Raw genomic sequence first — 23,405 nt, forward strand, 5'->3', positions numbered from 1 at the left:
AAACGTGTTTGATGCATTGTTCAATTGGACATCGTATAAGAAACATCCAACTAAAACCCAGCCAACTGTGTATTTCGTTGTCTGGACTATCCACATGTTGCCGGTTACTTTGTAATCTGGCAGTTTATTGCCATGACTATGGGCATGTATTCTTGATCAGCAGATGACCGTGGGATTTTTGTTTTGTTTAATGTATCGAATATTATCATTGTTCTTCAATTTTATTTTAACAAAGACAATATCTTCTATGTCCTAAAGTATTGGAATGCATTTTCAGGTCGAGCATAGCGCAGCGCGCATGCGCTACTCTATGGGAGGCTTCTTGTGAGCACTCCAAACTACCCCTAAACTTCTACTGGCCTTTGTGTGTGGCTTTCAATGATGAAAGCACGCAAATGGCCAAATACGGGTGCATGTCCCACCTTTTCTCTAAAGGTTCCCTCCCACGGCGTTTGGGTCTCGGGAGCGAGCAGCGGCACACATTGTGCCAGCTGCATTCCTCCCGTATCGTGGCTTATGTTACTAATTAAACACAGCGCGGTTGCTTTTACTTTCGCGGTTGCGCTTGTTTAATGTTTTTTTGGTTGCTCTTCTCTCACCCCCACCCGCTGTCCATGTTCACAAAACTCCCACCCTCTCTCCGTTCTCCGCATTCCGTGTCTTGAGAGGTGGCAACCCTATCCATGTGGTATGATACCACACGGGTGGTTCTGGGGCAGGAGAAGGTGAGGAGGGCCGCAGTGCGCTCCTATTGTAGTTGCTAATACTTATCCCGCCAATCTCCCTCCAAATAATTCGTTCATACAAAGCAGGGAGGAGGAATGCGCGGACCGGGCTCCTATGGCATGGTTATCATCCAAACAGCGAAAGCTGCATACCTGGCAGAAGCTGAAAGGAGACTTTAAAGCCTGCAGGCGTCCTTTAAACACCGTTCCTCGTCCCCGATGCCCACCTGCTTCTTCTTCACTCCAGAGGCTTCCCTGGGAAGGCAAGAGTGCGTGCTTTAAAACCATTTCAGCAAGTCTGGCTGCAGTCGTGGGCACACGCACACAGTCCTGGCCTGATTCCGCAGCGCTGAACTATTGGCGCTAGCTTGTTTCTACGACGGGTCATATAAAGGTATTATCAAGTGGGTGGGTGGGTGGGGGAGGCGAGACAGCAGATAATCAGTCGTGAGGGCCCATCTGCCAGCCGACTCAGACAGACCTCAGCCTCTGAGGATTCCAGAGTGCACTGCATACGTACACACACTGTACTCGAGGCCTTCATTTTTAAGGCTGTGCTTTTACCTGGTTACGCCAAAAGATTTTAGCTGGTTTTATGTCCATTTGTTAATGGTGAAAGCTTTCGGTATTTGAATTTGTCAACTCTGATTGTGTTATAAACACCCTGGCAGTAGATGGAAACATTAACCGAGGGTGAGGATTATTAATATGGAGATAAAATATGTCATTGTGAGTAGTGAAATTGAACGCACTTGTATGCATGTGTCCATCATTGTGTTTATTTGTTGTATAGCAAAAGAATTCCTGGTGGCACACCACCCAGGATAATATTCTGCATAGCTAACCACTTATAAGGTCCCAAAGGCGAGACTTATTGGCTATGCCAATGCTTGTTATATATTCTTGTAATCAAATGTTTGGTTGGTTTTGTGAGATCACTTTTAGCTGATTTGTCTAAGTGGTGTGCTCCAGTCCAGCAAAGAACATTATATTTGGTAATTACTTTGTAATTTCTATTTTTCACACTTTGTTGCAGCAGGAGTGTTGGCACCCACCTGCTGATTTAGTTTGAAAATTGCTATACGCTGAGGGTGGGTTTGTGCTGGTTGGGTTCTGCCACTGCTGCAATCTGTAACAGTCGTTATTGAAGTCTATGTTCAAATGACATCTATTGTAAAAGACAGATCCCAGATCCTATGCCAGGTCTATCAGAAGCTATTGCAGATCTGGCACAACAAATTGAAGTGGAACTTACTAGGACAAAGGCCTGCTTCAAAGTTTGAAGAAGCCAATGCTTTGCAGGATAAGATAAAACATGACAGATTCTGCGTCTATCACCACCTAGTGGTATTAGACATTTTAACTACTTTTGAGTTCCAGAAAATGCATGGTGCATGGAGAATTATGACTCCTCTGCCCCTTCATCTGATGAGTCTGCCTATTTTTTATGTTCTTGTTTGCACGGTGTCTGAGTGTACCCAGAATCTATGCCACCCTTACAAGTGCATGAGCCACCCACCATTTCTGATTGACATGGAGAAAATATGGTGGTAAGACCTTTGAGACTTCTGGCTGTGTACGTTGGAAATCATTAAAGCCAGAATTTAGAGCGTCACTCGGTTTGGCTTCTTTCAAGAAGAACCTGCAACTATTTTGCTCTCGTAAACCTTACACACACAAAAAGATCAAATCTCATCAAAATGGGAAAAAAACTTCTACATGAACAGCCGAATATATCAGTCCATTATAGGCAAAAAAAAAACAGACCCACTTTCTCCCACCTTCTTGAAACGACACTCACTGATGAAAACAGAGGGCGGACTCAGTGCCACAATGTCGCTGGAAAATCCCACATACAACACGGCAACAAAAAATGAAAGAAACAACGTCAAAATAAATAAAGATAAGACAAGTGAGTTTGTATATTAATATTCGTTAAATAAGCAAAGTCAAATTTTTCGGATACCAAAGTTTGCCAAATTTAATTACACATTGTGACTCCAGTTGTATTTTGTAGTCTGATATAAACTTTAAAGATTATGAAAAGTTAATATTAAAAAAGCAGAAACAGAAAACACTGATTGTTTGAGACAATACGTTTATTCATAATTTACATCTTTCCAAAGTAATTCTGCACGAGGACCTACAATTGCAACCGGAAGCAAGGACCATTTACATTTTGTCTGCCACTTGTAGAGGGGATTTACAAAATATGATGTTTCATTTAGTGTTCAACGAAATTTGAATATAGTATCACTAGAAGTTGAAGTATGCATTCAGAGAACAGACAGTAGCAGTGTGAAATCCCCAACAGTTACCCTTCCAACGACTATATTTTTCAATCATCTGTCATTTTGTGAATAAAATCATTGTTACTGACAGACGGATCCTCAGAGTAAAGAGGTAAGATAAACAGACACTAGAATGTGGGAGAAAATATGGAATAATAATTTTCTACTCTTTTTGAGGAGTAGGCAGGTATGTCAGAGCATTAGCAATGGTTGATAACACCTCCAACACCTGAATCAATGTTCGTATTTCAATGGAGTAGGAGGGAAAGCAGGTTGGATCTCTAGGTGGCTTACGGGGTTGACAGACAATGAAAGGATCAAGAGTTTGAGGATCATTCTGATGGCTTGGAGTATAGTGAGAGATGTGAGAGACAAACAGGAAGTTGGAGTCCCATAGATTTCTACTCAAGGATCTAAGTTTGTACATGGGCCCGGGATAAAAAGTATGGCAGCAAGCTTGGTGTCGGAAGGAAACAGTACAGTACTGACAGCTGAAAAGTGTGGTGCAGGGGACACAGCAGAAAAGCAATTCAAGGAGCTAACAATTACAGAAAGCCGGATTTAAACCAGTTGCAATAGGGTCATTAACAGAGTAAGCAGCCAGGTGTGCAGATTAGGCAGGTGTTAAGTGCATGATATGCAGTGCTTAATTGAAGACTGTGGTTTCTAGTGCTCAGCACCGGCACTTCATTGTCAACACAAGCACTTATGACAGTCTGCCCCTTGGTGGCACTGACTATCTGATTTAAAGGTGAACAAAGCAATAGTTGTTTATTACTTCAATGTACATTAAAAAAAGAATACTATTCTTATAGCTTTGGGGGCCTAAAATAGATTGAATTGTCAGACTTGTAGAAGTGTGGTGGTTTGTAGTTGTATTTGTACTGTTACTGGCAGCACTGACAGGGGTGATGAGTAGCGCAACCTGCAGTGGCTTCCTGATGAGGGACCTGGCACTTACTTTTTTTGCAAATGAAGCACTGATGACGTGAATCAGCTAAGGGTCTCTGGTGAGCAAGGTTTAGGGTCTCACTTCTCAATCTTCTCATAGAGAGAACCTGACTTTCGGAGCAGCCGACAAGGAAGGTTCACCATCTCTTTCTTGACACAATTGAGCATTAATGCCCTCATAGCATATAATTGGTGTGAAAACACGGTTTCCTGCTTTTCACTAGCCACTGCGGAGGAGGCTATAGGGGATCAACTCTCGATCTCAGGTAGTACCAAGAAGTAGTACCCCCAATCTTGGTACTACTACCACTAAACTCACAGCATGGCCACTCATAATGATTGTAGGTTCTTCACTCAGTGTTAATTTTTCAAGCCAACTGCAACCCATGTTAACTTGTGGTGCTCTGAACGCATAACACAACAGATGATGGACGGAATATTGCACATTGGCAAAACATTCACCCCCAGTCACAGATCTGGGTTTAATCCATCGTTATTTTGCTCACCACGCCACCCCAGTTCAGACGTGGCCATATGCAAATCAGTCTTGACCCTGTGCCTTATGGGAACAGTCCAGCCCGAACTGCCAAGCCACGTCTTCCCGAGACCGGAATCAAGCATCCTAGGGCCGGTTTCGGGGTTTCACCCCTCTTCAGCCAGGATAGCTTGACTCCAGTGGCGTAGTAAGCACGGGACCCACGTCTAGGCATACCCTTCCCACGTAGGGCGAACAGCAAAACTCAACAGATGATGGACGGAATATTGCACATTGGCAAAGCATTCACCCCAGTCACAGATCTGGGTTTAATCCATCGTTATTTTGCTCACCACGCCACCCCAGTTCAGACATGGCCATATGCAAATCAGTCTTGACCCTGTGCCTCATGGGAACAGTCCAGCCCGAACTGCCAAGCCATGTCTTTCCGGGACCGGAATCAAGCATCCTAGGACCGGTTTCAGGGTTTCAGCCCTCTTCAGCCAGGATAGCTTGACTCCAGTGGTGTAGTGAGCCCGGGACCCACGTCTGGGCATACCCTTCCCACACAGGGCGAACAGTAAAACACAACAGATGATGGACGGAATATTGCACATTGGCAAAACATTCACCCCCAGTCACAGATCTGGGTTTAATCCAACGTTATTGTGCTCACCACGCCACCCCAGTTCAGACATGGCCATATGCAAATCAGTCTTGACCCTGTGCCTCAGACGTGAGTCCCGTGCTCTCCATGCCACTGGAATCAAGCTATCCTGGCTGAAGAGGGGTGAAACCCCGAAACCGGTCCTAGGATGCTTGTTTCCAGTCCAGGGAGGATCTGGCTTGGCAGTTCGGGCTGGACTGTTCCCATGAGGCACAGGGTCAAGACTGATTTGCATATGGCTGGGTTCAAACTGGAATGGCATGGTGAGCAAAAAAACGATGGATTTAGGCCCAGATCTCTGTACTGGAGTGAATGTATGACATTGTTCTGCATTCTGTCCATCAACTGTTGTTTTTGCATTTGTCACCCCGAGTGGGACGGGTATGCCCAGACGTGAGACACGTGCTCTCCATTCCACTGGAATCAAGCTATCCTGGCTGAAGAGGGGTGAAACCCTGAAACCGGTCCTAGGATGCTTGTTTGCAGTCCAGGGAGGACCTGGCTTGGCAGTTCGGGCTGGACTATTCCCATGAGGCACAGGGTCAAGACTGATTTGCATATGGCTGGGTTCAAACTGGAATGGCATGGTGAGCAATAAAACGATGGATTTAGGCCCAGATCTCTGTACTGGGGTGAATGTATGACATTGTTCTGCATTCTGTCCATCAACTGTTGTTTTTGCACTTGTCACCCCGAGTGGGACAGGTATGCTCAGACGTGAGTCCCGTGCTCTCCATGCTACTGGAATCAAGCTATCTTGGCTGAAGAGGGGTGAAACCCCGAAACCTGTCCTAGGATGCTTGTTTCCAGTCCAGGGAGGACCTGGCTTGGCAGTTCGGGCTGGACTGTTCCCATGAGGCACAGGGTCAAGACTCATTTGCATATGGCTGGGTTCAAACTGGAATGGCATGGTGAGCAAAAAAACGATGGCTTTAGGCCCAGATCTCTGTACTGGGGTAAATGTATGACATTGTTCTGTATTCTGTCCATCAACTGTTGTTTTTGCTCTGAACGCATAACCCTGACTGCCAATGCTACAAACTAGGCCAAATGAGACACTTTTTTAGAGCACACTCAATACACATTGTGATGCGATCAAATCTCAAGTCATGCTTTGCACCAATACAATGGAAATGGAAAAGATATAGGGGTCAATTCCCAAAGACATTTTCGGCCATTAGCGCTTGTTTACCACAGAAAATATCGCTACTTTCACCTACAAATAATTCAGAAATGGATTCCTGGCAGGTGTAAATCATTTTACTACTGCGGATTGATCTACCACGAGTTCGGAGAAATCTACAGCATTATATTTCACGCAAGGGTTTTGGAAATGAGTGTTCCAAGGCGCAGTTAGACTTTAATGTTTGTGAACGCCCACAATCATGCACGTGCATCCACAAAATGAAACCGAATCCTTTTTCATCCTGGAAAAGGCTGACGATTTACTTCAGGGCAGTGTTGAAGCAGAGCAAGTCTAGATCTGTTCGGGTATTAGAGGAAGGGCTTTCTCCATACAGAAAAATGTGCTACCCACAGGGAGAAAAATGCCAAAATAAAAAACAATCTAATTAGTCTGTCCTTGGCACTGAGCAGTACCAGGCAGATATAATAGAACTCTGGACACCTGTATGTGACATCTCTTTCCAGGGACACCAATACACCCTTTCTGCAAATTATGAAAAAGTGTAAAAGTACGATCAGGCAGGGTCATTTTCATCGTCGTTAGCCGGGCCCACAGTGACTAGGTGCTCGATGTTCCAGAGTGGCTACTTGTGATCCTCAATAGAAGGCGTCACTTGATGTCACTATTTGTTTCTCCTGGAAAAATTAAAATAAACTACTTTTCCAAAATCGTATGACCGCGAGATACAGCGATTACATTACTTGTTAGCTTTGAAAGCTTCAGCTCTAAGTGAGATGTTCTTTCCTTATTTAAATATTAAACATTTGCGTGATTGTTAACCAGACCTGCCTCTTAATATTAGATCTCTAATTATTTAGAAAAGTTGTACTGTGATGGGAAATTTGATTTCTTTTAAACACGTGGACGGCAATATGATTAGATGAATCCTCTGTCTCATTCACAGCTGGCATACAATGTGAAGTTTGGATTAATGCGACCATACTGTCAGTTAATGATTGTTTCAAATGTTGGCAAGAAAGTCTTTAGTTGTAAGATTTCCGAGACCGTTTGCTCCTGTATTTCCTGGTAAAAGTCCAGCCCCGTGAGTAGCTCCACGTCCCGGACACGCGCTGAATGAGCTCTCAGCCTCTCTTCCACCCAATCAGCTGCCGGTTTACTGTCCTGCAATGAGCAAATATAGATAAGGTTAGCAGCTGGCTGGCTATACACACGTCAAGTGCGCGAGGCTTCCGTTTGAACAGCTCGCTCTTTTGTCAAGCGCATGTTTGCTCAGGCGACATTTAACTTTATATATTGATTATGAAAAGGGAATCAGGCTCGAAAGTAATTATTCGTCTGTGTCGCAGCTGATTTTAGTCGCAGCGGCCTCCTAATGGTAACGCTCAAGTGGAAACGACCACGTGGCAGGGTGACCTGTTTGCTCATAAACTCATTATTATATTTTTTTCTACAGCAGAAGGATTTGGGTAACTGCACCACTGACGTATTTCTTAGTTTATACAAATGTAGGAATGGGAAAGTTATGCCTAAATATGCTATATATAGTGTATTTTTGACGCACGAGGTCTTGGGTAACATTTACCTCTTGTGCAAAGGTGGATTAACAAATGGCTGCATACTGCTGATTGCAGCATATGCGAATGGGCAAATAGGATTAGATGCAAATTAAAGTTTTGCACAAGTGCAACAGATGGAGCATACAGTGGTGTAGGTAGGGTGACGCAGACTGTGAGGCAAACAAGGAAAAACGGACGTCTGTAACCACAGTTTCATGTAGTAAAAGGTAGCCATAATTAGAGTTCAGAAGGTCCCTCACACCCGTGGGCCCTGGTGGTACCTCGCCTGCCAATTGATAGCTACTCTGGCACAACCCTAATGTCACTACTGTATTTTGGATAAAAGCATATGAGCAAATGAAGAAAATGTGTTTTATTTCACTTATCACACTTAAAATATGCGACTAGGTTTGAAACAAATCACTTTGTTTAATTTCATAATGTGTATACTAACGTATACATTCTTGTAGGGCTTGGCACACAACAATTTTATGGTCTGTTAATGCTTTTGGCTTTGAGTATGTTTGTTCCAGTTGAGTGTTTTATTTTCTAAATTTGCCCCCAAACCAACGAGTTCATCTTGTTACTCACAAAGGTGCCATCAGTTTTGGTCTGGCAGTGTCCTACTCTTGTTTATTCCTGAATTGTATTTTTTCAGACAATTGTATGTATTCTTGTTTTTTTTCTGTCGGTTTATTCTCACTTCCTAGTGCTGCTGCCTGACATTTTTTGGGTTACCCACTCAGAATCTTGTAAGAAACTGGCTCTATATATACTGCACCAAAGTGAGGTACAGTGTATATAGAGTCCAGGAGTCTCCAGATGTTAAAGTTAGATAGAACCTTACTCTCTAAAGTGGTAGCTTGGTCAAGCAGTAAGGCAGTATCAGAGGACAGAGTAAGGCATTTGATGTACACACTCAGTCAGCAAATGGACTCACACACTCAAGAACTGAACTCTAGGCCAATTGTTTTGTATAAAAAATATACTGTTTTATTTCTAGAAGTAAGCAAGCCTGGTACAGGTAAGCATATAAATACTTTGCAGTATTAATTTACTTATATGAACACAGTTCAGAATTGCAGTATAACTTGTACTGGTTTTGGTTAGAGTTTTAAGAAAGCAGTTTGCAACACATTGCAGGTATAGTACATTCAAATGAATGGGCTTTTTAAGTACAAATGCAGTTAATTACTTTTCAGATTACTTTGGCTAACACAGGTTTGGATCCTAGATTCACCCCTAGGACATTTCCTGAAAACAGGTGAGTAAATGCGTTTTGGTTAAAGGTACAAGTTTTAAAGAATATTATTGCATTTCAAAAGTTGACACAAAAACTATTTCACATAGAATCACCAATGTTAACCTATGGGAGTAAATTCACTTAGCAGGTAAGTTATGTTATCGTTACTTTTTCTTACTCAGTGCTGGATCCTAGATTCAGCACTGGTACATTTCCTGAAAACAGTTGAGAAAATGCGTTTTGGTTATTTGGCTGATTATTAAGGAATATTTGTAGTTTTCAAAAGTCGACACTTAGAAACTTTTTGGGAGAAAAAGTGTCCATGTTATCCTATGAGGTAAAATGAGTTATCGGTTTCAAGGTAAGTAATCGGTCTTTTGAGTTAGGGTTCTGGGGTTAGACTCAGGAGTCTCCCAGGGTCAGTGATCTACAAACTGTTGTTGCACCCTCAGCGGTACTCGGGCGGCCGGGTGCAGAGTGTTGAGGCCCAATGTTATCCTATGTGGGATAGGGGGACTCCGGTTGGTGGCGGCTGGCAAGCAGGCCACAGGGTTGTGGGAGCAAGGCTCCTAGGGTTAAGCTCAGGGCAAGTTGGGGACCAAGTTAGCACCAAAGGGGCATCCTCAGTGGCACTAGGGCAGCCGGGTGCAGGGTGCAGTTTTGAGGTCGGGTGCCCTGTTGATTTCAATAGAGATTCTCCGGGACAAAAAAACACTGCAGGCTCGGGGACGAAGATCCTCCAGGAGTGACCACCACTTCGAGGGGTAAGTTGGGATGTAGAGGGATGGTTAGGCACCACTGGGTTGGGCACACAAGGCCGTGGGGCGTCAGGTGCAGGGGTGCCTTTGGACGTCGGATTTTCTTACCCGCTCTGGTCGCGGTAGGGGAGGGGTCCTCTGGATTGAGGCTGCAGGTGTCGTCTGGAGGCTTGAGGCAGGTCAGAGGTTGCCAGATCTCGGGTCAGGATCGACAGGGGGACCTCCTCATGGTGTTTGTTCACTCAAAAATGGGCCGGGCTCGGCGGGTGCAGAGTGTGCTGGATTCGCGGCGTCTGGCTGGCACCAGAAGCTGCAGTTCAAACACGTCCAGTGTTCACGGGAGAAGGAGCTTGGAAAGTGAGTGTAGGCAGGTCCTCCGGGGTTTTTGAGGTTGCAGGCCGCTGGACACGATGGGGTTTTGCAGGACCAGGTTCGAGGGGAGACAGGCCTGTAGGGCTGGGGCCAAGTCAGTGGGCGTCGTCCTCTTGTTAGCTCTGCACAGCTTCTCATCCTTCTTCTTTTCTTGTTTTTGCTGGATCTGAGGAAGGAAGGTTCAGGGTGCCCCTAAATACTAAGTTTAGGGGCGTTACAGGTAGGTCAAGGGCAGGGTACACCCCCTATTCTGCCACTCTCCAGTGGTTGGCTGGGTACCCCTATCCTCAAGATGGCGGAGACTCGAGGTGGTGCTTCACCTCGCCTCCCCCACCTTAGGGTTGGAGTTGGCAGAGGTGGGCACATCTCTCTTCCTCACTTGTTTTTCCCACCGGTTCTCCCACCCAGAGTGGGGGGGTCGAACCAGTGGGGACCAGTTGCTGAAAGCAGTAAATGGTCTGGAGAAGCTCACAAAGGCGGCATGCCTTTGAAGCTTCTCCTTCGTGAAGCCTGCCCATCCTGGGGGAGGAGGCTTGGCACCTCGAACCAGGATGTACATTGTTTCAGGCCCCCGAGAGCAGCAAGCTCTCGACCCAGGGGTCCAGAAACATGTCTGGTGGTGGCAGCCTGCGCAGCCACTCAGTAAGGTCACTGGGAGTTGATTGAGTTTCAGGGGGCATCTCTAAGATGCCCTCTGTCGTGCATTTTACATTAAATCCCACACTGGCATCAGTGTGGGTTTAATGTGCTGAGAAGTTTGATACGAAACTTCCCAGTCTTCAGTGTAGCCATTATGGTGCTGTGGAGTTCGTAATGACAACCTCCCAGCACCATATACTCTTAATGGCAGCACTGCACTTACAGGGCCCAGGAATGGACCTGGGTACTGTAGGGGTACAGGGCTCATGCACCTGTACTCTCACCACTGGCATAGGGCACCCAGCTAGAGGGGTGACTGATGTATGCCAGGGCAGTGGTTTGTGGGCATGGCACACAGGGATGTGTGCCATGTCGACTCTTTGTTTTGTTCTGCACCTAGACACCCAGCCTGCAAAGGCAGTGTGTGTGTGTCAGGGTACAGGGCATCTAAGGGTGGCACAATAAGTGCTGCAGCCCTTAGGGGCCTTCTCTGGTCACAGTGCCCTGGGTACCTATGGTAACATTTACCAGGGGCTGACATGTGGCCAGAGATGCCAATTGTATTTATGCTTTAATGCAGTTTTAGGGAAGGCTTAACCCTGCCTTGTAAAAAGGCACCCTTTCACACTCACTGTACTTAGCGTGAAAGTGGAGAACAATGGGTGTTGCAGTGGGCGTTTCACTGCAAAACCCATTGATTCTGGTGCTGCCTCCTATTTACAAGGGACGAGTAAGTATGGGGCAGCAGCAAAATAAAGACCAGGGAAAACCTTGTCTTACCTTGGCAAAACGAGGAGAAATGTTTAATTTCTCCTTGTTTTTGCTGCTTCCATGTGTACTGTGATGTGCAGCACAGATGGAAACAGCAACACGACAATGATTGTTCATATGCAGGAAGGTGTCCCTTCCTGCACATGAACAATCATTTTAAAAAAATGACTTTTTGCTACTTCTATGTGTGCTGCACTGAGCAGCACACATAGAATTTACAAAACGACATTTAAAGAATGTTATGTGCAGGAAGGGACACCTTTCTGCTCATAAACAATCTTACCCTGCACAGCAGACACCTTTGCACTATGGTGCAAGGTTGTCTGTGTTGGCGCTAGGCTGCTAAATTTAGCGCCAGCGCAGGGGGAAACACAGGGCTGCACCATATTCTTGTAAATATGGTGTAGCCCTGCGTTTCTTAAGCGACTGAGCATATCGTTAGCCTTCTCGGCTTAACACGCTTCGCCACTTTACTAGTAAATATGCCCAAAGATTCTTGGGCGAAGTCGGCTGCAGATGTGGGTATCCCAAACTCAGCTTGGCTTCACTAGTCTTCATTTGCTCCGTAATAGCTGGCTAAGCTCAAACCTACAGTTAAATTGTAAAAGGGCTGGCTTGAAACTAGGAGCTTTACAGTAATTTCAACATTTGTTTTACTTAACATCAAAACGGTAAATTGGAAAAATCTAATTAAAACGTGGATAATGCATTTAATAATTTTAAAGCAAATGACATTCAGCTTGTAATTTGTGTATTATATAGTGCGTTCCTTGTGGAGTAGTCGTTACTTTTGCAAAAACTATGAAACCCATGCAAAGTACCCATAGTTCATGATTAGAGGTCCTTGAGCGTGAAAATCAGGACTTTCGTAAACCTTTTATATGCAAGTATTGTGTTGAGTGATGTTCACGAAAAAGATAAGCACGGTATGCACTTGTATCGCAACCTAGTTACAGGTGCAATATGGTTTCAGAATGCACATAAGAGAAAAGCTAAGGAAGGAATACACTCACATACAACATTTTCTTGAGTTACTCGTGCCTACTTTTGAGAGAATATTTCCCACGTGCGAAAATGCACTAGCTAAAGTTCATGACAAACTGGTTAGTCAGGAACTATGTGAGATTATATGAACCTTTAACAAAAACCTTAGTATGCACGTTCTTTGAAAAGGAAAGTCCTCCACCACGAAGCACACCCTGCACCTGTCCACATAGATGTTACCAGCATGCTGACACACAAGAAAATGTCTTGCAAGTTTACCATCACTAACGTTGGCGTTGAGGTATAGTGAAGGCCTCAGAAATAAAGGTACAAAATCAAGGCAGTGAAAAGGCACAGATGCAGGGAGTAGGAAAAGGTGGCAAAATATGCAGTATAGCTACTCACCCTTAATTAACAGGGACTAGAGCGAAATCTCTCTGCTTCGTTACCTAACACACAGGCACCCAAAATTGCTATGTTTTTGCACGTTCTAGGTTTATGCACCATACGTGATACTGTTTTAGCACCACAAGATTCACAAATTGTGGGCAATAATTGAATACAAAATATCTAAAGGGAACAACAACTATTAGTGCTAGCTCCAAGGAGCACGCCTGCCACACAAACGACAGACGGCATCTTTATTAGAGCCACTAAACCAGGCACAATATTTGTGCCCAGTTTGAAACACAAGTTTCAAACTGTTATTGCACAAGACGTTTTTGCTTACCTTATTGTTTCCAGTTAACACCTGGAGGATTTCTATGGGGAGAACTGTGGGGAATGCTAAACAATTTGGTAAAATGTGTTGTGTTTTTGCATGTCTATACCAATTTCCATTAGAACACATTGAATATGACAGTAAAAAAACCTGGGGAAATATTGTTGCTCAAAGATAAGGCTATTTCTGAAAGCAGAGCAATATTTCTCAAAAGCACTTATAGTGAGGCCTTTATTGCTGAGGAAGCTAACAAACACACTAATTGCAGAGGCCATAAAAACCATTACGACCAACTGAAGCTAGCACTGACAAAGCTAATAGGACTAGATTTAATGTGCTAATCATCGCAAAAGCAAACATAAACAAATTGGAGTTTTATCAACAGATTTATTTTACAGACTAAGGGAAATACCATGATTTGAAGGTACTAATATGTGTTTGTAACGCAAAATACTGAGTGGCAGATTTGGTAATATTATGCGTCAGTTTGCGTCACAAAAGTGACACAAAGCACAATTGTTTTGTGCTGGAAAGATGCCTGAAGTAACACAAAGCGGTGATGGGTTCTGAATGGGCGTTCAATGCAATTACCACTGTCTTTCGATACAAAGCAATATCTAGTAATAATGATAGACAAGTCTTTGCGCCCAAAAATATCTCCTCTGGCAGGCCTTAGAAAGGAGAAATCTTTTTATTTCTCCAAACGTTCCCATCTAAAGTGGGAAAAGTTTTAAAGTTTGTCTAGGTATACTGTACTAGAAGGGAACACTATCACACTATGGTGCAAAGGTGTGTGTGTGGTGCTAGACAGCCAGATTGTGCAAGAGCAGGACAGTGGATATCATAATGGACATGGATGCTGTCCTGCTCTCTTGCACAAGAACTTTGGCTGCTGCACTGCTTTTCATGAAATCTTAGTAAACCTACCCTATAATTCATAAACATATTGTACTTCTAGTGACTGGTCTAACTAGATTAACCCTGATGCAAAAAGGATTGAGAAAGGAGACGAGACTATCAGAATATTTCCAGATCCATATTGCTTTGTGTGGAAACAGCAATCACGTGCAAGACGAACACATGTCCTGGTCAGCTCACTCTTACATGGTGAGGCAAAGTGGCATATTCAGCTCCAATGCTAAGAGAACAAGCATTGGTAAATGCATTATGTTTCGCCTATGGGATTAGTAATTAGTTAGGATGTGTGGGAGCAGTGTATTAGTGCTGGGAGAATCGTGTGTGTGCAGGGTGAGTGGTGTATGAATGAAGGTTGATAAGTGTCTGAGTGCTGGGTGAAAGTGCCTCAATGCATGGTGATTGATGTGTGTTCAGTTCAGGATGAGAATTGTGTGAGTGTACAGGGTGAGAGGTGTTACCTTGTACAAGGTAAGAGGTGTGCGAGTATACAGTGAGTGGTATGTCAATAGTATAATTGCAGGTTGAGCGGTTAGAGTTCAGGGTGAGAGGTATGGGTGGAGGGTGAGAGAAGTGAGTACTGGGTGAGAGGTATGTTAACGGTGTGTGAGTGCAGAGTCAGCACTGTGTGAGTGGTGGGTGAGCAGAATCTGACTACCAGCGCAATGTCAGGGTGGCTGTGCAGAGTAAATGGTGTGTGTGTGTGCAGGGTGTGCGGTCTGAGAGTAGGTGAAAGGTATGTAAGTGTTGTGCAAAGTTACAAAATAAGGCAGAGCTGTACTGTGGGTGGATTCGATAGACAAGGGAAAATCAAATAAATCATTAATTTTCCCTTGTCATCGTCTGTAAAATCACCCCCAACCCACCGCTCTTACGTGCACGGGCCGCTCCTGCCCATGGCCCAGGTACCACAGGACTACACATGCGCACACAATATAATGTTCAACAAATTCCAGTTTTCTTACATGGAGTGACACCAAGTAATACACAAACGTCGTCAGTGTAACTTGAGGGCATGGTCCTTTAAAAGGCTCCATCCTGGCCGGTTTGTGCAGCGCTTCACACCAATCAAAGACAATGCCCATGTTTAGTTTGTCTCATCATGCTATAATGCTACAGTGTGCAGAGGTACTGCCAGCAGACATAAAGGCAGAAGTTGTATATCCAAGCCGATATACATGCAACAGATCTACAGCCCAGCACTGGCACATAAAAGCATAGAATACAGGAGAGGAGACAATGGACAGTGCACGGAGTGGGCAGAACAAACACATGACAGAGAGTGGGAAGAGGGCAGGGGTACATGTTTAGAAGTTAGAATGATACTGGCCTATAGCATTTCAATTGGAAATCCAGGCCTTTTTTTAACTCACAGATTGTGCGGTCACAAACAAATGTAGTCTTATTCTTGCACACGCTATAAACAAACCACATCCACGGCCAGTCATACAGTTAAAAGAACTTGGCAGACAAAAGAAAGAAATGGCATTCATTCAAAGGAATTATTCAAGAAAGGCACTTCCTGCTGCTAATGTGCTCCCCAGCTCCCTCCCTCCCTCTACTGGTCATCCAGCACTAAACCTGTCACCCTGCTTCAGGTCATCCCACTACTACTCATGCAGTGCTTCACATCATCCCCTCAGCTGCTGCACACAACGGGAAACAACCATAAATTGCTTTAAAATATCTTGTTGCGGAGCGACTGAGAAACAGACAAAAATCTACCTTTAAAGAGATGCACTCTGTGGTGTAGTCACTTCTAGTTCCTGAGTGAGGCGCTAGGACCATGCAGGGCAAGATGTGGGCGGAAGGAAAGGGGAGCGCAAGGGAAGAGGAGGGGCAGAAAGTGGTAGGAGAGGAAACGATCAGGATAAGAACAGTGAGGGACCCGAATAAGAGTTTAACAATTCATACTGTATCCGTCCCTGTATTCACATATGACAAACTGGTGATGAGGGTCATCTAAGACCCACCAGCACCTCAAAATTCTGGCAGCTGCAACACGCCTTACCACCCCGCACCGCAGCATCGAGTCCTGAGCCAGCAGGCGCAACCCTACGCCGCTTTACACTGACCACAGTCCTAGGGACACCAATCACTACTCCCGCCGGCGGCCACGTCCAGTCCGCAGTAACTCCCACATCAGCTGTGACCAGAGCACCACAAGCGCTGGCCTTCTGATGCGTTCACTGAAGCGCGTGAATGCCCCGCTGCGCTCCAGACTGCTTGCTGCTTTGGACTCCTGTCTGCCTGCCATGACCTCATTGCTGCATCCAGGTGAGCTTGCATTCGCCGCATTGGGCTCCGGTGTGCCTGACATGCCCTCACCATTGCTTCTAGGGTGAGCCCTGCCTTCCACCACTCGTCTGCAACCTAGTGCACATCTGTCCTCCCGGGAGGCCATTTTGAAAAGCCACCCAGTCAGGACCCCTGTGCAGCCATCTTTGAATCAGGCACCACTACAGACTGCCAAGACATTTCCCCCGGAGATCATACCCTACGCCTCCATATCTCCAGATGCCTCCCATAATGCCTTACTGACCCCTGGTGGGAGCCAGTCATCTTTACCTTTACACTACATGTCAGCGGCGCACTTTGGGCGCTCCCAGCACGAAATGCGCAGCCAGGACCAGTGATGCTAGACGTATTCTTCCTATGCCCCCAAACCCTTGGTTCTCACATCTGGCAGCTGCATGGGTCCTCGATGGCAAGGTTTTCTAGAAGACTTCGAAGACTTCATGAAAGGGTCACGAGTCACCGACCCCGACCAGCATCTCATCGCCTCGGCAAACTGATTGGCAAAGATGTTGGTCAAGTCATTAAAGAACTGCTGACTGCTATGTCTACTTCATATCAAGACGTGAGAGATGCACTAATCAGGAAAAATCTCCACAAAGGCAACTTAGACTATGAACGCTACACCTTCAATCTGGCCTCACACGAAAAGGATGAACCAATGGACGACTTTATTACCTGCCTCAAAAGCCTAGCCCATTACTGCGACTTTGGTAACTGAAGATGCCCTCCCTCTACGAATCATAGAGGGATGCCAGTCAGAGTCACTACGCTGTCGCCTGCTGAAGAAACACTGCTTACTCTATGACACTGAAGAGCTGACAAGAATAAATGATCAAGCTGAAGAACTTGCCGGGAAGATGAAAGCGGGCAAAACAGAACAACGTGAACAAGCATTCCGACTTCAATCTCAGGCAAATCCACGGCGCCGGTCAGATCAAAGGTGGACCTCCAAACCCACAAGCCAGACCCGCAGCTTGAACAGGAGAGGCAGCAGACGGAAACAACAACTACAATGCTATCGCTGCGGTCAAGACTACCCTCACACAGGCCCCTGCCCTGCCATGGGGCAGCAATGTTGCCGCTGTAGAAAAGAAAACCAGTTTGAACTTGTATGCCGAGCATCTCGCAATAAATAGCACAAACCCAAAACAACTCTGGACCTCGTCACCATGCAAGAGCCTCGTCAGGCGAGACCGATCAACCAGCTCGTCAAGATCCAGCAGACGGTCTCACCTCACACACCGTTCTTGACGCTAGTCATCGACGTAATTGTCAGCCCTCACTCCCATCTCCCAAGACAGTGATGAATACATGTGCATCGTAGCAGAACCTGGCAGATTAAAGAAATACCCAAGGCTGCACATTCAAATGGGGAACCACCCAGTACAATTCGTCTTAAACACAGGAGTATCACTCAACTACATATGTGCTACAGAATACAGGAAAATTAACCTAAAACCCAAACTGCAGAAGGCCACTGAGGACGTCTACACATGGATGCCCAAAGAACCTCTACAGTGTCTAGGACAATTTCGCACATCCATAACAGAAAGGTTCACGCACAGATTCATGTCATAGAAGGACATGAAGCAGCTGACTGCCTTCTTAGCCTGCCCAGTGCTGAACGCCTGAAACTAGTGGAGATACTATACAAAGTAGATGACATCCCAGACATCATAAGCAGGTTGCCAAAGCTGTTCACCGGACTCAGAAAGGAGCCCAGTTCAAAGTCCGACTACACATCAACGAACAAGTAACACCCGTGGCTCAACATCACCGGAAAGTGCCATTCCACCTTCAACACGCTGTGGACGAACAGTTACAAGACCTACTGCGCACTGACATCATCAAGAGTTCAACCAGACCAACCCCGTGGGTATCCCCAGTGGTCGTAGTACCCAAACGGGGGTCAAACAGCAAAGTGCGTCTCTGAGTAGACATGAGAGCCCCAAACACAGCCATAGAACGAAAATGTCATCCAGGGCCCCACATCAGCGATATGATCACTCGACTAAATGGGGCAAAAGTATTTTCCAAACTGGACTTAAACAAAGGCTACCACCCACTCGAGCTTCACAAGAAATCCTGCTATATCACCGCATTCTCAACTCATCAGGGCCTCTTCAGATACAAACGCCTCAACTTTGGAATCATATCAGGCGCAGAAATATTCCAAGAAGCAGTAAGGCGAGTCATTCATCAGAATTCCTAACTCATTCAACTACAGTTACGACATCCTGGTGTTTGGTGGCACCCTCAAGGAACACAACAAAGCTCTGGATCGAGTGTCCCATGCTCTTCTAGACGCCAACCTCACCCTCAATCAAGACAAGTGTGAGTTTCACAAATCCACCCTGAAATTCTACGGTCATGTTTTCTCCAGCGAAGGAATGCGATTTGACCCTAAAAAAGCAACTGCGTTAGCTGACACCCCTTGCCCACAAGACGTCAGAGACATAGATCTTTCCTGGGCATGGCCAGCAATTGTGCCTGATACATAAAGGATTACGCCACTATTAGCAATCCTTTGCGTGAACTCATGAAACAAGGTGAAGTCTTCCGATGGTTGGCAAAATGCGAGAAGGCGTTCAACAACATTAAGACAGCCGTGGGTTCTGCCATCAACCTAGCATACTTCAATCCTCGCAAAAAAACGAAATCACTGTAGACGCCAGCCCAGTATGACTCTGAGCTATCCTAGCTCAGTACGAAGATGAAGGCAACCAACGACACATCGTAGCATACACCAGCCGCAGCCTAACGGACACTGAGAAAGCATACTCACAGCTGGAGAAAGAGAGCCTGGCGGCTGTCTGGGCGTGCTAACACTTCCACATTTTCATCTATGGGAAGCACTTCACTCTGATCACAGACCATCAAGTTCTCATAAAAATATTTGGAAATTCCAGAGTGAAAATGCCACATCGGATCGAGCGCTGGGGCATTCGCCTTCAAGAATACACATACACCATCGTCCACAAGCCAGGGAAGGCGGAAAATCCAGCTGACTCCATGACAAGACATCCCAGCACCACAAAACAAACGAGACACACGCTGGCTGAAAAATACATTCACTTCATCATTGATCAAGCGAGACACCAGCTGTCCCATTGGAAGAGATCACAGAAGCCACAGCCAAGAATTCCATGCTTCAAAACGTAATGCATTTCATTCAATCAAACCCCTGGAGACATCTTGATGAAACATCAAATGACAAAAGTGGCCTGACCTGATGTCTTTCCGACATGCCAAAGATGATCTCACAATCAGGAACAATGGATTACTACTATGAGACAGACGGAATATCATACCACAACAGTTACGACAAGTGGTTGTCAAGTTGGTGCATGAAGGATAGAGGCGTTGTGGCAACCAAAAAAGCACTACGTGAACAAATGTGGTTACCCTCACTTGATCAAATGGTCAAAAACACGCTTCAAGACTGTCCTCAATGTCAACTGTTAGGGTGAGAAGAATCGCGTCCCCCGTTCCAGATGTCTTATGTTCCAGACAACGTGTGGCAACAGGTAGCCATTGACTTTGTCTACCCTTTAAAATCAGAGGACTACATCATCCTCATAATGGATGAGTACTCAAGATTCCCTATTGCGCAGCAAGCATCGCCAACAAGAGCGACCACCATCATACCAGTCCTAGATGAAACATTCGCTGCATGGGGAATCCCCACAGTAGTGAAGACAGATAATGGCACTCCATTCAATGGACATGACTTTACAGAATTCGCAAGTCACCTCAACTTAAGACACCAGAAGATCACCTCTACGTGACCTCAAGTCAATGGGATGGTAGAGAGGTTTATAGCCACACTAAAGAAGACCATACAGCAAGCAGAACTGGGCTGGCGAGACGTTCAACTTGCCCTGAATGAGGTGCTACGACCATATCGGACCACGCCCCACAGAACCACCAATAAATGTCCACCTACTCTGACGCTGAAAATGATACCGCGTGCCAGAGCACCTATCATGGACACCATTTTACGTTCAAGCTCTCACCATCATGATCACCCGACACTAGCGGAAATAGACAAGACCAAGAAAGCAAAAATTAAAGAATATGCAGATGACCGTCAAAAAGCCAGAACCTCCGACATTCAGAAAGGAGACTGGGTGCTAGCCCGACAAGAACAAAAGAAAAAAACTGACAGTAGATATTGTAACCAACCCTTACAGGTGATGAGTCGTAAAGGAACCATGGTCATCGCCGTATCTAAAGACAAAAGAGTCACACGAAACGTGTCACTCTTCAAGAAATGCAATCCAGCAGCCTACACCTGGACAGAAGAGTCAGAACATGACACGGATGACTCAGGTTAAGAAGCAGACAACTGTGAAAGACCTGAAGCCTCGGCAAGTTCAAAAGAATCAAGTGAACTACACATTCCACGCCGGCCACAGAGAACCATTCTGTGACCCACTGGCTCATTGAAGAACTGTGAAGCACTGAACATTTTAAGAACGGGGAGCTGTAGTGTTGTCACGTATGGTTCCTGAGCGCGGTTCTAGGACCATGCAGGGCGAGATGTGGGCAGAAGGAAAGGGGAGCGCAAGGGAAAAGGAGGGGCAGAAAGTGGAAGGAGAGGAAACGAGCAGGACAGGGACAGTGAGAGGCTCGAATAAAGAGTACAACAATTCATACCGTGTTCGTCCCTGTATTCAAATACGACACACTCCTAGTCAGTGGCCCTGTTCTGTTATACAACTTCTCTACACATATATTTTTATTGCAAGTAACGTGCTTGGTAACTGCTTTCAAAGCCAATGCCTGAACTTGTTCATAAAGCACTTTAGATGTCTGAAATGAGCGAATACGGCTTACCAAGTGCTTAAGTGTTGGGAAGTGCTGCACCTCTAGTACTGAGGTCTAGGTCGCTTCATGCAGTGATTGGCTACGCTTAAGTCAATTCCCCACTTTTTATTGCTATAAAAGTGCTCCGGCCTCTGTGACAAAACCACACAAACAGAGCCTCTGTAGTGAACAGGAAGTGATCACCTGGTAGTGAGAGCCGACTTAAAACAAAGTATGTGTGGGATGGGGCAATCAGTATCACAATGCCCCAGGCCTATAAATCTGCTCTTTCTTCGTGCCTTGTCTGTTTCTTTGCTCAAGCAGAGAAGTTGGGGAGGCCCGAGCACTACACATCCCAACCCAGCTCAAACCCGGAAGTGAGGGAGCAGAGAATCAGGAACAGGGAGAAACACAAGCCTGTTGCCTGTCCTTTACTCTCCCCAAGTGTTGCCATCATGCCGATTAAGACCTTCCCAAAAGTCCTGTGCCCCAAACGTGGGCCAGGACATGTATATGTTAAGGGGCAAGAGGAGTAGTTACAGGTGGGGTAAGTGACGATTCTATCTAAACTCTACACAGTGAGGATTGTCTGCAGCCTGCATCACCCGTGGATCCTTCCAGAAAGTGCTTGATTATGCATACAAACGATAAAGCACTATGCCAGAATCAAAGTAAACACCATTAGAGACCACCCTGGTAAATGACTATCCAGCTGTCTACAACCTGCATCTCTAGTGATCCTTTCTGAATGTCCTTGCTGCAGTTTCCTTAGGTGGAGGCGCTATAGTGGCTAAACTTGGTGTGTGGTGCAGTGGCACCAGCTATGTGTACGGGAGGGTAGGGTTTCTGCTCGGACTGAAAGCACCACACATGTTCCAGGCCACATGGCAGCGTGACTCCTTTGGGAAGCTTCTGCCACAGATGGAACATGTCTGTGCGAGTGTGGGAGGGAGTCACACCCGGCCTGTGGCAGAGCCGCTTTTGGTTGACCCACCCAGCCAGGGACGTTTTTTTAGACTAATGAAGAAATGGGGTGGGGAAGCGCATTTTAGTATAAGTAGTAGGTACCCTTGAGGTGCATGGTCGACACCCTGTTGTATTTGTAGTGAGCCCATGTGTGGTGGGCAAACACAAACTTGTTGCCGATTCTTCACTTTCCCCCGAGCGGTGCCCTCATGCCGAGTTAGACCTTCCCATTAGTCCAGTGCCCCAAACATGGTCCTGGACATGGATTTTAAGGGACATAAGAAGTAAATAAAGGCGAGACCTTATGTGTGTGTTCGGGTGTGGCGTAACCCCCCCCCCCCCAAGCCACCGTTGTCAGGTGAAGATGATAAGAATCTGTGGGAGGAGTGGCAGGGAGGTCAAGCTGCTGTGCTTGGGTAGGAGGTTCAGGGGAGGAGAGGACAAGCAGTAGTGCTGCTTGTATGCTGCAATTTAAACAACAGGCACGGGGTAGGGGATAGGTGAAACAACTGAAATGAGAGGGTGGAGACAACATACAGTGCAGGGGGTAGGTAAAACAAAACCACGACAGAGAGCAGGAGGAGGAGAGGTGTGCATGTCTAGAAGTAACAAGCAAGCTTGAAATGCATGCTGTCACAGGGAGATAAGGTAAACTTGCGCTGTGCAGGCAAAATATGTTTAAAAGTCTCCAAAAGTAGATAAAAGTAGTATTTGGTCCTCAGGACACCGATAAGAGCAAATACATGAGGAACAAGAAGAAATAGTATGCTATAGTCAGTAGAAACAGAGGAAAAGATAGTGGCAAGCACAGAAACCAAAGAAAAGCAAGGGGGCCAGATGTAGGCCCCTATTAAGATTTATATTGATTATAGCACATTGCAGGTGCTATGCGGTTGGAACCTAAAAATGTGTTACTTTGTCTTTTGCAACTCGCTCAGGGTCACGTATTTGAAAATATTTAGCTTCTTCTCAATTTGTTTCACAAATTTCATAGTCAGGTGAACAACATTTTGCTTCTCAGATGGGCTGAAAACTGGTTTGCATTGCTTGCTGGGAGAGTGCTCTTTCTCTGAGATACCTTGATGCACAGGTATTGGCGGAGTGGGGATTGTCTGGG

At 45.7% G+C, this 23,405-nt stretch overlaps 1 protein-coding gene across 8 annotated transcripts in view; it reads right to left on the reverse strand.

Moving 5' to 3' along the window:
• Positions 1-2,806: 2,806 nt before the first annotated feature.
• Positions 2,807-23,405, reverse strand: part of ENPP3 (ectonucleotide pyrophosphatase/phosphodiesterase 3) — a 783,610-nt gene continuing 763,011 nt past the window's right edge. For 2 of the 8 annotated variants that reach the window (XM_085611575.1, XM_085611572.1), the window contains exons 26-27: positions 5,991-7,417; positions 2,807-4,526 (exon numbers count right to left, since the gene is read on the reverse strand). In XM_085611575.1, the coding sequence (XP_085467701.1) occupies positions 7,241-7,417 (177 nt within the window). In that variant the 3' untranslated portion in view covers positions 2,807-4,526; positions 5,991-7,240. Of the gene's footprint in view, positions 4,590-5,593; positions 7,418-23,405 lie in introns of all 8 variants that reach the window. The other 6 variants (XM_085611577.1, XM_085611569.1, XM_085611573.1 and 3 more) reach the window with 6 other exon arrangements.

This window comes from Triturus cristatus, chromosome 6, assembly GCF_964204655.1.
Source record: "Triturus cristatus chromosome 6, aTriCri1.1, whole genome shotgun sequence".
NCBI lineage: Eukaryota > Metazoa > Chordata > Amphibia > Caudata > Salamandridae > Triturus > Triturus cristatus.